At 38.3% G+C, this 16,575-nt stretch overlaps 1 protein-coding gene across 1 annotated transcript; it reads right to left on the bottom strand.

Annotated features, from left to right (window-relative positions):
• Window positions 1-446: 446 nt before the first annotated feature.
• Window positions 447-15,648, bottom strand: LOC127410657 (endothelin receptor type B-like). Its single transcript, XM_051645793.1, has 7 exons — window positions 14,862-15,648; window positions 12,481-12,593; window positions 12,177-12,381; window positions 11,869-12,018; window positions 11,518-11,651; window positions 7,742-7,850; window positions 447-2,049 (listed from the first exon to the last, which is right to left on the bottom strand). Exons 1-7 carry the CDS (start codon window positions 15,276-15,278, stop codon window positions 1,912-1,914), a joined length of 1,266 nt encoding a protein of 421 aa, XP_051501753.1. The 5' UTR covers window positions 15,279-15,648; the 3' UTR covers window positions 447-1,911.
• Window positions 15,649-16,575: the final 927 nt, after the last annotated feature.

Genomic DNA, 16,575 nt, shown 5'->3' with positions numbered 1-16,575 from the left:
TCCTCCATGCTCCCACCTTGTATTATTTGCATTATACTGCAGGGCTCCAAAACGCCTCTTTTATCTATCTTTCATACACTTTAAAGCAGAATACTTTGATAACTCAACATCAACAACTGCATATGTAGCCTCCTCTGTATGTTTATCTATTAAACAAAAATGAGGGATCAGTCTAAGAAAGGTCTCATACCTTTCTCTCTTTTTGCCCTCTAAGCTCAAGGCTTTGTATTATTCCAGCCCTTTTTTCGCTTTCTAGTTGTTTGATCTGCTCAACTGATACATCGTGCTGAGAAGGGTTCAATTACAGTGGCCACATCTGCAGTATGGTTAAGTGTGAATTTAGAGTATGTTGCATTGCAGTTCAAAAATGTCAAACAATTTATATTGAGGAACTTTTTATTACAAGTGTAGCAAACTGTAAGTAATACAACACATTGTTGTGTATTTGTGTTTGCAAAAAAAGGAGGGTACCAGCCTTGTTACGACACAAGCACCTGAACAACAAACCAGTCTGCTTTCTTCTGTAACATGCATCTCCAAAGCCAAAACACCTCAGGGAGTGACTTTATTGCCTTTCTAAGGTCAGCGGGCATCCTGACCGATAAGGACTGTTCACATGGATAACGAGAAGCGGGAAGCCCCTCATGTGCTGACTGTCAGAGGTGCTGTTGTTGTAGATTTCACAGTTACTAAAGAACGAGGGATCTCGCTGGAAATGACACAGAGAGACTCTTTCATGGCTTAATTTGCCATGCAGGGTGACCACTTAAAGAAGGGGGAGAGACATTAGCAGGTCATGAGAGAAAGCACTTTCCTCAAAACATCTCACATGATGTCCTTTAATCATGCTCTTATGAGTCATGTGACCTTGACATAAAAGAGGATAAAAATAAAGCAAATACTGTGATCTAGATGCATTGATATGTTTCTGATATCATATTTGATTTTAAACTGGTCACAGTGGTCTTGCCAGAGGAACGGTCTATTGACAAAGTGCTCAGTCTATCTGAAACATGAGGTCATGAGTAAACACACAAACTGTTGAGACATAAAAATAGCTTGTATTTTACAGGTCTTTACCTGAAAAACATAGACATTAATTCAAGAAACAGTTTTGAACTGCCTTAAAAATGTAACAAAAATATTTTTGTAAAATGCGTTTAATATAGAACACAAAAAAGATGCTTCATACATTACAGATACAAAATAATGTGTGCTTCCAGGAAATACAGAAAGAACAGGACAGAAAGGACAACAGAGACAATGTGTAGAGATGGCGAGATTTATATTGCACACACATACAAACACACACGTGATTAAGTCATCTTTGATGCGTTTGAGGCCTTGGGGCATGTTGGAACTGATCATAAAACTACCTTTTGTGTAAAGGCCCTCTGTTCTCATGCAACTCAGTTCTCAAGAAAGTCCTGATCCTCTAAATGCAAAAAAACATTGGCAAAATCATTAAAGCATGTACAACTTTGACAAACATTGACAAATACACGATCGTAAAAGATACAATTGAATCATTCATGTTCAGCCATAACTGAACCACAAAAAAATCACCTCATGATATAAACTCTTATTTCTTGTGTTAAAGTTATTAATAGTAAATAGTATTTTCTGGTGTTAAAAGAGCAATCAAATATTGGTTGTTGACTTTAAAGCTAGCAGAAATATGCTGCAAGATCAATCCATACAATCACAAACCCAGCGTTGGTCAAATATGCCAATTATGGGGATTTTCTGAGGTCTTCTGAAAGTGCAGGCTTACATTCAATGAAAATCTTGTAATGAAATGAAGCAGTGTTACGCCACATTTAGTCTCATCACAATTCCTCAGATATGAACGTTTGGAGAATTAAACTTTTTGGCATACTAACTACATTTTAAATGCAGTATACTTTTTTTTTAAGTTGAAGTGTACTTGTTTGTGGCACGACTGTTGCTTTGATCAGATCCTCGCTCCGTCACCCTCAGCTTCATGCAGGACTGCTTGTCATCCATGGCTAACATGTCAGGAGGCACACACCAGCAACACAGACAGGACTGGAAGGGAACATGAAAGGAAAATTAATATTTATTAGATACAATGCATCATGGATATTCTTTATATACTCTGAATAGTGCCATAAAATATTCAGATGAGAAAAAAAAATGAAAACACTATGAAAACACTGACTTAAGGGTTAAACATATTTGTACACACAGGGACTTTCAGATCAGCGCTCTGATATATATATATATATATATAACATTCATGCTATGACAACCTCCTAAACTATGGTGCATTTTTTTGGCTGCACTCCTAAATTGAAAAGATCACTTTGCAAACACACAGTGGACTAATTGCAAAAAATCGGTCACATTTAGCAGAAAACCCTTAAAAAAAAAAAAATCCAAGAATTAATAAATAATACTGTATCCTCGTGCGACCCCGCGTCGTTGTATTTTGGCGTCGCTTTACGCAACGCATAATTAAAATGAATGTAATCCGACTGAATACTGTTCACAAGACTCTAGACTGTCATTTAAATGTTAAACTTCTGCCGCACCGAGTCACGTGACACAACAACATGACGTTGATTTCCATGAAGCGCTTCTATGGGTGCAGAGCCAACAAAAGTGCCTCTGGTAAGAAACCTCTTTATGTTTTTTCATTGAAACCTGTTTGGTTGTAAAGAGTATCGTCTCTAGTTTTGTTTGATATGCCCCTTTAAAAAATCCATTCATTTTTCACACGTCAGCGCGCTGATAAACATGATGTCCACATTTTTTTCATTCATTATTCCCTCAAAAGTTTCAACATTAACACATCTGTGGGTCTTTAATATCAGTTTTGTTATATTTTATTTTGTTATCACTGTACAATACGATTCTATTCATTAACATTAGTAAATGCATTCCTATATACAGTATACTGTGCATTATCACATTGAGAATAAATTTGTTCATCCAAAATCTGGAAAATGTTGCTTTCAGAGGCTTTATATGGAGTTAGGATAAAAATAAGGTACATTTCAAACTGTTCTGAGACCAGTGCAGACAGACAGCATACTGGAGGAACACACTGTCCACATCAACTTTTAGGAATTTTTATTTATTTATTTATTTATTTGCTTCTTTATTAGGTGCAAATCAATATATTTGTTTTTGTTTTGATAGATGTCCCAAATTTTTTAGTATGCAATTCTTGTTTGCTCTCTCTCCCAGCAAGAAGACTTATTTTATTCCACTAGATGACAGCAAGTACTAGGAAACATATTTTTCTCTCTATCACCTTCCATCACAATATACAGATCTGAAATGTAGGTGGCGCTCTAACACAGCTGAGAACTCACATAATAAACATCCAGTCAATTTTGGATGGCATGTATGTTCCCCAATGTTTTGTCAAATATCTCGGCTTCTGACTGGACTAGAAACTCAATCTAGGGGCTGAGCAAGTTAGCACTTTTAAACATCCGCTCACTAAAGAACAAGTCATTTTTAGTCAGTGACCTCATCACCACAAACAACCTGGACTTTATGTTTCTAAATGAGATGCAGTGCAACTGTCCTCAATGAATCAGCCCCTCCAAACATTACTTTTATGAGTGTCTGCCGAGCTGTTGGGAGAGTTGGAGGATTAGCGGCAATATTTAAAGATGTCTTTCAATGCATGCAGTGTCACTTGGTGATTACTTGACCTTTGAATATCTAAGTATTGTACTAAAAGGTGCTCCACGCATTGTATTTATAATTATTTATAGGCCTCCAAAATACTCTCCTGGCTTTGTTGATGATTTTACAGAACTGTTATCTACAACTTCCTCTGAATTTGACTGTTTTGTTATTGCTGGGGATTTCAACATTCATATAGATAATCCTGAACACATCACTGCCAAAGAACTCATAACAGTTTTAAACAGTTTTGATCTGACTCCGAATGTAGATGGACCCACACACAATCGTGGACACACTCTTGATCTGCTCATTAGTAAGGGTCTGAACATTTCAACCACTATTATTAAGGACATCATGCTATCTGACCATTTCTGTATTTTCTTTGAAATATTGATTTCTCCTGTCACTGAAGTTGATCTGTCTCGGTCAAAAAGAGGTACACAAATGAGAACACTAGTGTGAAATTTATCAAGGTTATATCTTTGAAACTGAGTATATCCGCAGACTGTGTTGATGATCTCCTCGATGACTTAAACTCAAAAGTTAAAAATGCTATTGATGGCATTGCTCCTGTAAAGGTCCGGACGATCACTGGCAGGTGTAAAGCACCTTGGAGAAACACAACAGCAGTGAAAAACATGAAAAGAAAATGCAGGAAAGCAGAACGAATGTGGTGGAAAACACAACTTGAAGTCCATTATAATATCTGTAAAGACAGCCTTCATGCTTTCAATTTGGAATTAGGCACAGCTAGACAGACCTTCTTCTCAAACATTATTAACTGCAATATAAACAACACCCGCACTCTTTTTGCTACTGCAGAGAGACTAACAAACGTTTCCGAAGTCCCTGAAAACTGCAGTTGTCAAGCCCCTTCTTAAAAAGAGCAATCTAGATAACTCAAATTTCCAGTCTGGTTTCCGACCGCATCATAGCACAGAGACGGCAATCATAAAGATCCTTAATGATATTCGGCTAAATCCTGATTCAGGCAAAATATCAGTGCTAGTATTACTGGATCTCAGTGCTGCTTTTGACACTGTTGACCAAAACATTCTCCTAGTCAGACTGGAAAACTGGGTAGGGCTCTCTGGGACGGTCCTCAACTGGCTCAGGTCTTATCTAGAAGGGAGAGGTTTCTATGTGAACATAGGTGATGCAAGTGGCTAGAGTCTTTTCTATATTTTATATTTTTACTTATTGATATTATGCTTGAAATCATCTATAATCAGAAGCTATGCAATCATATTCATACTGTATATTCACATTTATGTACTCAGTCTTATATTCATTTGTATCATCACTGTATAACTATCATTATATTCATGCTTGATGCCTTATGTATCCAATGTTCCTGTGAGAACTAAATGCATGTGTATACAAATGGATACATTTGGTCCTCTAATATATGAGTTTGTTACCCTTTTGACCTGATGAGGCTTCAGAGCTGGAGTGAGAGAGCATAGTTTATGTCTGCTATTGTTCTAAGAAATGTGCAGACATAGTACAGACATAGACCTAGTACACAACAGGATGTATTGCGAGACACCTGTCCTCATATTTCACTGAGATAAGTAAATTTACGAGTCGTTTCCATAAATAAATGTACGAGTGGAGCTATAGTCTATCTTTCCACTCAAACCGCAATTTTCACACTTCTATAAGTCATAACCGCCTGACTTGACACTTAGGGTTATTGCATGATTGTGCAGAACTCTCTGTACCTAAAAAGGAAATGCCTGCTGGCACAGTCTCAAGAGGGTATAAAGACCTTAACGAATATCTGGGTGTCAGACTAACACCTCAGCTCTCTAGCTCTTCGCATCTGATCTCCAACTTTGAGGCCTCATCTCGACTCATCTCTGTACTTTAACTTTTTCCATTTATTACTTAGTTCATTAGACAAAGACAAGACTTTGTGTTGCTAAGTTTATTCCAGGACTTAGTTCTTGGATATATCCTTAAGATATATCTACTTAACATTTATAATCAAATATTTATTTTCTGTATTATCGCATTTATTCTCAGTATTATTTCATATTTATTCATTTATTAATTTTTACAAATTAAAGTTGTTATTCCTTCTACAAATCATCTGATTTATTGAAGTCATTTCCATCTGCTGGATCTCACTGCATCAATAGGCAACTATGAATCTGAGTGGAAATCCATGACGTGTGGCCACAAGGCTCAATTCTTGCACTGCTCCTGTTCAACCTATATATGCTCCCACTAGGCCAAATTATGAAAAAGAACCAAATTGCATTCCATAGCTATGCAGACTACACCCAGATCTATCTAGCCCTATCACCAAATGACTACAGCCCCAGAGACTCTGTGTCAGTGCATTGATGAAAGTAACAGTTGGATGTGCCAAAACTTCCTTCAGTTAAACAACGACAAGACAGAGGTTATTGTATTTGGCAACAAAGGCAAAATTCCCAAAGTGAACACATTCCTTGACTCCAAGGATCTAAAGACAAAAAATAAAGTAAGGAATCTTGGTGTCATTTTGGAGTCAGACCTTATTTCAGTAGGCACATCAAAGCAATAACTAAATCAGCCTACTATCATCTCAAAAAAATAGTGAGAATTAGATGTTTTGTATCCAGTCAAGAAACTTGTTAATGCATTCATCACCAGTAGGGTGGACTACAGCAATGGACTCCTCACCGGCCTTCCCAAAAAGACCATTAGACACCTGCAGCTCATTCAGAATGCTGATGCCAGGATTCTCACCCGAACCAAAAAATTGGCTTCCAGTTACATTTAGAATTGATTTTAAAGTACTATTACTCGTTTATACAGTAAATAGCTCAATAGCCTAGGACCTAAATACATTTCCAGACCTCTTAGATCATTAGGATCAAGTCAGTTAGACATACAGAGAGTTCACTCAAAACAAAGTATTATGCCACCCGCAGCTGGAACCAGCTTCCAGAAGAGGCCAGGTGTGCTCCAACATTAGCCACATTCAAATTCAGAATGAATGAACTGTGCATTTACTGATTGCACTGCATCATTTTATTTCTGTATTCTTTTTCTTTATATTAATTTTAATCATTTTTACTTATTTTTTAAATTCAATTTATTACTTTTTAATCTCATTTCTTGTTCTTAATTGTTTTTAAAATTAATTTTATCTTGTATTTTCTTTATCATTTATATGTAAAGCACTTTGAATTGCCATTGTGTATGAAATGTGCTATATAAATAAACTTGCCTTGCCTTGCCTAGCTGTGACTTCTACTGTCCATTTTTTACAATGTGACTCCACCAAGCGTTTTAGTGAACTCCGATCACGGTCATTCTAGATTTTTTTCCAACCACATTTCTAATGGTTCACCACTCTCCTTCCAGGTTTTAATAATGCGTCGATTGCTGACGCTGACTACCACCCCAGGAGTCGCAAGTTTGAATCCAGGGTGTGCTGAGTGACTCCAGCAAGGTCTCCTAAGCAACCAAATTGGCCCGGTTGCTAGGGAGGGTAGAGTCACATGGGGTAACCTCCTCGTGGTCGTGATTAGTAATATACAATTTTGCCCCTTCTGAAACACAGGAACAACTTTTCCATGACCACGGGACACGTCTTCCAACATGGTTGTTTAAGAAATGAGAAGCTACACACTGCATCAGTTAGGGTTAAAATAATTTTTTCAGCTGAAACATATTAATCACTGCAATAATGATCCAACCATGTATTAGGGACATCAAACACTGGATGTCCCTGAACTCAATAACAACAAAACTGAAATATTATTAATTGGCTCCACTACTCAAGTAAAAAGAATGGACTTGTGCTTTGATATTGATGGGGTTCATGTTAAGCCCTCCCCTTCTGTCCATAATCTTGTTTTTTTATTTGACTCCTCTCTCCCTTTTGATTCTCATATACCCTCTGTTGTTAAAAACACTTTCTTCCACTATTGCATGAATCCAGTCTTTACTCACTCTGGCTGATGCCTTTGTAAATCAGTTCATGCTGACAGTTAGAAACAGCAAATAATAGTAAGTACTATATGAGAGAACTTGAATTTGATTGTGATATTATTGTGAATATTTTTAAATCTCTTACCCTGAAGCAGTTCTTGAATCGCTTGCTAACCATGTACAATGCGATTGGGTTGATGCATGAGTTCACTGATGCCATGTTGATCCCAATATAATCAAGAACAAGGAAGAAGCTACAGGTATAAACAAACAAACACACAAACAAATATTTCTATTAGAGACCAGACAACGAAGGTGCTTAGACAACCTTTTGTATTAAAGTAAAATGTTGAGAAATTTGGCACAGAGTTTAGGGGCGGTTTAAGCTTAAATCTTACCAATTTTGGGAAGTATAGGTCTCTGCAGAACAAAAATAGGCATTTTCCAACCAGTGGGCTTTTTTCAAACTAGGATGGGCATTTTTCATCTGCTTTATTTTTTCTAAAATTGAGTGGCCAGTTCCCAATACCTTTCTTACCTTAATAATGTCTGAGCTCACTCATTATTGCAACACTAATTCACCTTCGCTGACTTCAGTAGTTTAACCAACAATTTGAGGTCGGACTAGACTATTAAAATCATGATCTGTCACAAGAATGTTGTTTAGGCTATGTATTCATAACGAAAATGTTGTATACATGTGTGAAATGCTTCCGTATGTAGGTCTACGTCTACGTCAACCACCCGGAAAATGAACACATAGAGGTTCCCAATTTTGATTAGACGGTTAAAAATGCCTATCCTGGTTTGAAAATTCCCACTTATTGGGAAACACCGATTTTTGTTCAATATCATCAATATCAATTTTGGGGCATCCTTCCACATCCTCTCAAACCCTCTAGCTCCTCCAAAAGCTCAACTTTTACATTTCTGCTCATACCTTTTTAACTGTATGTTTCAGAAACCTCTGATTCCTTTGGTTCAATGCACCCAATGTACCAGATGTTTCAATTTCCCCCATCTTTGATTTTAATGAAAACTCGTACAAATTTGGTCCAATCTTTTTTTTTCTCCCCTTTTTCTCCCAATTTGGAATGCCCAATTCCCAATGTGCTTTTAAGTCCTCATGGTCGCGTAGTGATTTGCCTCAGTCCGGGTGGCGGAGTACGAATCCCAGTTGCCTCCGCGTCTGAGACCGTCAACCCGGCGCATCTTATCATGTGGCTTGTTGAGCGCGTTGCCACGGAGACATAGCACGTGTGGAGGCTTCACGCCACCCACCGCGGCAACCACGCTCAACTCACCCCGCTCCCCACTGAGAATGAACCACATTTTAGTGACCACGAGGAGGTTACCCCATGTGACTCTACCCTCCCTAGCAACCGGGCCAATTTGGTTGCTTAGGAGACCTGGCTGGAGTCACTCAGCATGCCCTGGGATTCGAACTAGCGAACTCCAGGGGTGGTAGCCAGTGTATTTTACCACTGAGCTACCCAGGCCCCCAATTTGGTCCAATCTTTACCAAATTCGGTTTAGATTATCTTCAAGTAAAGCAGTACAATATTTATCAAATGTATTTCGGTTTTTAAACCCCTTTCCCAGAAATGACCTCTTGAAGATGACGACAAGGAGGCCAAACAGAAAATTAGGCTAAACCTTGGCAACGATCTGGTGTTTTCTTTGGTAGCTGAGCAGTGTGGGTACAGCGCTACCTTCTGGTCAAGAGATTACAACATTACTAAATATGCATAATTTGGACTCTTCAACTCTGGTGCATTTTTTTGTATTATTTTAAAGAAAACCTCCCAATTAAAAAAAAAAAAATCCAATAATTCATAAAACAAAAGTGTATATGTTTACAATCTTATAATAAACTTACATTTGAAAAAAGAAAATGTTCTCCTCAATACATTTTCCTCAATCACCTTCCATTACAATATACATTATTTTTTGTACAATAATAACTACATTTTAATACGTTTATTTTGCTTAATTGAAGTGCAACTGAAAAAAGCAGCCATTTGCCTAAAACGAAGCCTTTAAGACCCAGCTGGTTGCTTCGGCAGTGGGTGGAACTAACTCAAAAGCGCTAATCCCATTGGTTAGTGCTCACTTGTCACAGTCCACATTCAGTAAATCAGTTAGAGTGAAGGCACGCAACATAATTAATATGAATGAGCATCTTTGACTATTGTAAGTTAATGTTGTTAAACAGATGAAAACATTATACATTTTGGAAACTTTTAGCGAGTTTTAAATCTCTGACTTCTTTATTGTTAGTATTTTTCTCTGAAACACTAATGTTTCTTAAAAGTTCAGTTGATACGCTTTCTTTCTAATGATACCTCATATTCTTAAAAACATAAAACAAATTCTAAAAAACAAAAACAGTCTTTAAAACTGTGATATTGTGAAGAGAGGCTGATGAGATGTCAACCCCAACCCCCTAGAATGTAAACATTTAGAATGTTTATTATAAAATTTTATTTTATATATTATATATATATATATATATATATATATATATATATATATATATATGTAGAGCCGAGGAGGGCGGGGCCGGGCTGGAATGAGACACACCCGGTCCCCAATCAGCCCGATGGGGCGCGTGAGGGATAAAGGCGGCCGGGGACGACAGTTCGAGAGAGAGAGAATTGCAGGCAGCTGTACTGTGTGTTTTTAGTTGTGTGTTTTGGTTGTGTTTTTTTGGTTAATAAATTGTTATTTAAGTTGTCAAGCCGGTTCTCGCCTCCTCCTTTCCACTGAACCCCCTTACACTGGTGCCGAAACCCGGGAAGGAGGAGGGATTCCCGTCGCAGGATCCTCGACACTGCCGTCCACCCAGGGGAGCGCCGCTACCGTCCGACGGGGGATGGAGTAGCCCGACCACCCGGATGCGGGGAACGGCCGCCGTCCGCGAGGCGAGTGGGGACGGGACTCCCCAACCACCTGGAGCGAGGGAGCCGCTGCCGGGGGCGGAGGAGTGCCCTGCCGTCCCCCAGGAACACGGAGGGGTCGAGAGAAGACCGCCGTCTGCGGGGGGGAGGAGGGAAGCGACTCCCCGACCGCCTGGAGTGGTAGGGCCGCTGCCAGGGGCGGAGGAGAGTCCCCACGGGACGCCGGGAACGCGGAGGGGCGTTCTGTCCGCTGGGGGTCGGAGGTCTGACTCCGGTCCGCCAGGGGAGGAGCGGCTGCGGTCCGCCTGAGAGGGTGGAGTAGTGATCGAGGACCACGCGACGGCGCATCAGAGAACTGATGAGTTTCTTTTTCTCTCTCTCCTCTCTCTCTCTCTGTCGCTCCGTGTTGGCCTTTCCCTCGCCATTTTGTGTTGTTGTTTTTTCTCCTCCTGTTTCCTCCCAGGTCGAGGAAGGCGGGGAGGACCCGCCAGCAGTCGGGGCATAAGGCACGCCCCCCCCCGGAGAGGAAGGGTGGGGGGGATGTACGTCATGCCGGGGGCTCCCCGGCCTGAAGCAACGCCGGGAGCAGTGTAGAGCCGAGAAGGGCGGGGCCGGGCTGGAATGAGACACACCCGGTCCCCTATCAGCCTGATGGGGTGCGCGAGGGATAAAGGCGGCCGGGGACGACAGTTCGAGAGAGAGAGAATTGCAGACAGCTGTACTGTGTGGTTTTAGTTGTGTTTTTTTTGGTTAATAAATTGTTATTTAAGTTGTCAAGCCGGTTCTCGCCTCCTCCTTTCCACTGAACCCCCTTACATATATATATATATATATATATATATATATATATATATAAAGGTGTGCCTTCGGCCATTTCTGCATTCCATCTTAAAGTATTTGTTTCCAGACGATATGCAAGAACTGATGTCCATCTACAGCCAAATGTAACATTGCAGGGCTTTAACAAGGTATTCCTTATGAAAGATTTGTAAAAATAGTTGAAGTGTTATTTCTATCTTACCTCAAGAGCTCGCAGCGGTTGGGGTCCTTTTCATCATAAATGGTCAGCTTAAGAATACGACTGAGATGCAGTGGAAGCCAACACAGCGAAAAGACCAGCACCAGACAGAACACGGTTTTAGCCACCTCACGCCGCTGTGGGGCACAATAATCTTTAATGCTGATTGTTTTGCTTGATAATCACAGTACAATAAGGCATAATGAGAGTAAATCTCCAGAGTATAAATTAGCTTTATGACAAGGTGTGAAAGTGAAGGTGATCTTAAGTTTAGTCTTTAAGTGCATGTAGGAAGTATATGGGCTCTCTCAAAAGAATATATATTTCCAAAAATAATGTAAAGAGGGCTCTGACCTGTTTCAACTGATCATTCAGTGCAATTTGTAGCCCATTCTTCTTTCTGAGCATTTCACAGGTCATGAGTGTGTAGAATATGGCAGTACAGGCCAGCGGTATGCAGAAGTAGAAACTAAAAAGCCACCAGTCTTTGGCTGACTTATAAAACTGGAATTTAACAAAGAAACCAAATTGTCATGACAAGTAACACTGAATATTGCTAATAATTGTAACAAGAATGGGATTTAAAGAACCACGTTATTAGGGATCATGCATTGAGTTTGTTTGATCCAACTATTGTATGACATGCACAAACACACATTGACCTGCATGAACTTGGTTTTCTGCATGGGATGGAGCAAGCAGACCCTAAGGTGCTCTCCTTTGTAGTCCATTGTGATCATGTCAAAGGCAACGGCCTCTGGCGCCGCAAGTAGGATGGACAGCACCCATATCACAATAATTTTAATGGCTGTCCATTTGGGTACACCGATGCCTTTGATGCGGTTCCATGATGCTACTGCTCGATACCTTAGGGACAATGTCATCAAAGCCAAATGCAAGATTAGTTGGTGCTACAAGTAAGGTTTAACATACTAAGAGCATTCATATGAAACAAAAGATACATACCTGTCTATACTCAGTGTACACAAACTCAGCACTGTGATGCCAACTGATGCCTTCTGTATAAAGGGAACTAGTTTGCAAAGTCCAACACCAAATGGCCAATCTTCAGCCAGAAGCTGGAATACAGATACTGTACTGTCAGTATATGAAAGCGGACATAAAATGACACAGTGAATCAATTATTCAACAAAATAATAAAAGTTTATGTTATATGTATGTTTCAGGAAGTAATAAGGAAAAACATGACAAAAAGACACACCTGTTTATTATATTGATGTGTTTCTGTGGGAATTTCATACACTAAAACTCACTGCAGTTTGTCCTCTGAGTGAAACAAATTTGCTCTTTGCATTTTACTAATTGAGACCTTTCCAACGATATATAACACATGGCTCTCTCATCTTGTTATGGTTTTACTAACTCTGAATATAATTGTTGGGACAACAAATTTGCAGATTATGAGAATGAAACAGTTCTTATTTGTCAGCAAATTAAAAAAAGCATTATTTAAGAATTGGTAGGGTCAGCTATATGCATTGTAAAGATTTTAAGCTTTAAATGACAAACATTTTGCTCAGATCAAGCAAGTGGTTATTAATTTATTATGTAATTATTAATTAATTTATTTCCGCAGGGAGTGCCCTCCACTAGCACGTTATGAGCTCAGTTCAATTAATCCTTCTATCAAAAAATAAATACAAATATTTTCAAAAAAGGAGTACAAAATCTGTCATAATTAATTATTTAATGCGATATCTTGTGATAATATATGCAATATGAGAGATTTATAAACAATGGGCCAGTCATTTTTGACTGGGAAATGTGTTAATGTGTTAACAAAATGTGTTAGCACAAAACCAAGGGTAAAGAGGTGTTCAAGACAGGTCTTTGCAAGTTGTTTTTTTCTCCCCTTTCCTCCCCAATTTGGAATACCCAATTCCCAATGTGCTCTAAGTCCTTGTGGTGGTGTAGTGACTCGCCTCAAACCGGGTGGTGGAGGACAAATCTCAGTTGCCTCCACGTCTGAGACCGTCAATCTGCGCATCTTATCACATGGCTTGTTGAGCACATTACCGCAGAGACCTAGGGTGTGTGGGTCATGCTATTCTCCACACCATCCACGCACAACTCACCACGCGCCCCACCGAGAGCGAGAACCACATTATAGCGAGCACGAGGAGGTTAGCGCAACGTGACTCTGCCCACCCTAGCAACCGGGCCAATTGGTTGCTTAGGAAGCCTGGCTGGAGTAACTTAGCACGCCCTGGATTCTAACTCGTGACTCCAGGTGTGATAGTCAGCCTTTTTACTTGCTGAGCTACCCAGGCCCCAGGTCTTTGTAAGTTTGCTAAAAAATAATACTACAGTTTTAAGAAGTCAGATGTGATGTTTTGACAAGTTGCAGCAAATAATTTCCTCAAGTATTAATACATTGCTCTATGTACATTTTGAGTGACAGGTTTATATAGAAATCAAGAATCTATTCCAGGGGATAAACAATTGACCAAAGGCTAATGAGCCTAAAAGTTATTTTTGAAATGGTTTGTAAAGTCATCCTTATATTACTAACATTTCCCCATTATTTTATTGCTGAAAGATCTCCTTGTCAAAATACTGTAAACATATAGACACCTAGTGTCACATGCTCCCAAAATTCATATTTGAAACATGTGGATTTAGCTACAGAATTAGATGATTTTTAAGTTGTTACTTTTTTTGAATGAGTGTATGTTTAAAGGTTTGAGTCCACTTGTGAAATGTTTTTATTTGCATTTTTCTTATTTAATAGTTTATTTTTCCATTACAAATAATAATATCAACAACAATATTTCAGCTTGTTTTAAATTTCCATCAAATTGAATTGTGCAACAATTAACTAAAAAATAAATAAATACATAAATAAATAATACAAACTTTTTATATATATAAATATTAATCTATTTGATGGAATTTATTAAATTGAAATGCCTGCGTAAATCTTACAATTATTTTTGAGTGCATTTTAAGTGAAAAGTTTGTGTAAAACATGATGATTATGATATCCAACATCATGTGAATGTTCCACAGAGCATCTTGCGTGCGTGCTTTAATAAAACAAGAAAACCTGGTAACAAAATAAGTTAATACAATTAATGTCACAAATTTACTGAGTGACCAAGAAGCAAAAAGCAACATATAAAGCAAGAACATATAATAAATATAAATATAAAAAATAATAATAAAGCGACGCGTGAATTGATGGTGATGCGTGAATGGCTTGCATAATTAGGATCTTTTTTTTTTTTTTTTTTTAAGAAGCACTAAATATACCTAAACAAATCATTAAATAAAAAAGGTGTGCTGCAAAATGGCCAATTTAATAAAGTCAACCAAGAGATACTTACCTTATACACGCTGATGGGAATGTCTATGATGATATGCAGCAGGTCCCCGAGCGCCAGACTTGTGATGAGGATATTAGGACCGTTCCGCATGCATTTATTTTTGTAAATGATTCTGAGCAGTGTAGCATTTCCGATTATCCCAACCACAAACACTAGGCATGAAACCACTGTGTTAATATACTTGAAAGTATCCCGTATTTCTGTGGGTCCTGTGCACATTGGCGGCAGAACTCTTGTTCGTCGAGTCATGGACACATTGCGTTTCAATAAGTTGTCTTTCCCAACAGCAGATTTGAGGGTTGGAGATATGAGTCCCGAGGAAAGTTGACTCTGATCAGTACTCTTCTCTTGAGCCCATATCGAGACCAAGTGTGCCGTCAGGAGAACGAGCAAATAAACAATACGTCTGGTTTCCATCGTTTGTATGAAACGGTTATTAAATATTATTTTAAAAACTTTTCATTAAAAGCCTTCAACAAAACATGTTGCGTCTCTTGAAAGTGATTGCAGATTGGTTGCAGATTAAAAAGACAGCAAAAAAGTTAAAGAGGCAGAAAACGCCTTTGTTTACCCGTCGTAATGTTAACTGAACGAAGTTTTTCGGACCCTTGACGTTCTTGAAAGTCCATTAAAACTCCGCACTAGTTATTTTCCTCTAAAATACAAAAGCAGTCTCCTTCCCTTGACCACAACTCTAAGTTTAAGTGTTTTATCGGTCTCTGAGTAGCATCGAATGGGGAAAATGACCCCTTTCCCCACTGGCACTCCCACCCAATGTCTTTAGTCTCTGAGAGGACCACAGAAAGAGAGGGATGCTGACTATGCATGTGATCTAAGGTTAACTGATATATTATTCACTGAGAATACAACTGATTACTTGTGCCAACACTTGAACTGAAAAATCAGTGGCAGAAACTGATTTCTTTATGGGCTAGCAGTCACTATAGGGTGGCATAAAAAGTCATTCTAAAATGTGATCAACCGTAACAATTCTGGTGCTATTTTAGATGCCCACACCACAATCATATATAATAATATTTGTTTGCACTGGAAAAAAAAAAAGATTTTGTGAAGTAAATATAGCAAAAAAAGATGAAGTACTTTCTGCATTTAATAAGTTAATGTAAGCTTGAACTTGAAAATATTAAGTAAATTCTACATTCAAACATGTTAAAAATAATCTAGCTTATAAGTAAATATTATTTATGATTGTTTGTTATCTTTGCAATGCATCATTATGTATCAACCCTAAAGCAGAAAACCTTGTCATATTTATTTGCTGATTTGAGTACATTTCACTGGTACATTTTTACTTAATTTTTGAAGCTGGTGTTCCCAGCATGCACTGTGCTTAATGAGCTTGCATACACTGAAAAAAATGTGTTGGATTTACTAAAAATATATATCTAGCATTTTTGCATTATGCTTTTTAAGTAAATTCAACTTATGGTCATTTTATGTTAGCATAACTACAAAACCTTTGTTAGATATACACAAATGTATCAGTTCATTGAACTTTGTTTTCTTAAAAAGGTATGTCACAAAAATATGATTTAACAACTTTTATCACATTGTTTTGAATTAACTTTAATATATATATTTTTTCTACTTAATTCAACTGGCTCAAAAGAAAATAATGACTGAGGTCTGTCATTAAACAATTCCCCAAAGAAGTGCAGATGAAGCTGAAATTAAGCTACACACATTCACAAGC

The sequence above is a fragment of the Myxocyprinus asiaticus genome, chromosome 2 (genome assembly GCF_019703515.2).
Source record: "Myxocyprinus asiaticus isolate MX2 ecotype Aquarium Trade chromosome 2, UBuf_Myxa_2, whole genome shotgun sequence".
NCBI classification, from domain to species: Eukaryota; Metazoa; Chordata; class Actinopteri; order Cypriniformes; family Catostomidae; genus Myxocyprinus; species Myxocyprinus asiaticus.
Note: the sequence above shows the minus strand (reverse complement) of the source record. Positions and strands in the feature narration are given on the sequence as shown.

Coding starts and splice junctions, on each gene's coding strand:
- LOC127410657 (XM_051645793.1), bottom strand. CDS start 15,278: ATGGAAACCAGACGTATTGTTTATTTGCTCGTTCTCCTGACGGCACAC. Junction 12,019..12,176: donor AGAAAACCAAGTTCATGCAG/GTCAATGTGTGT, acceptor GTTAAATTCCAG/TTTTATAAGTCAGCCAAAGA. Junction 11,652..11,868: donor TGAATGATCAGTTGAAACAG/GTCAGAGCCCTC, acceptor TGTGCCCCACAG/CGGCGTGAGGTGGCTAAAAC.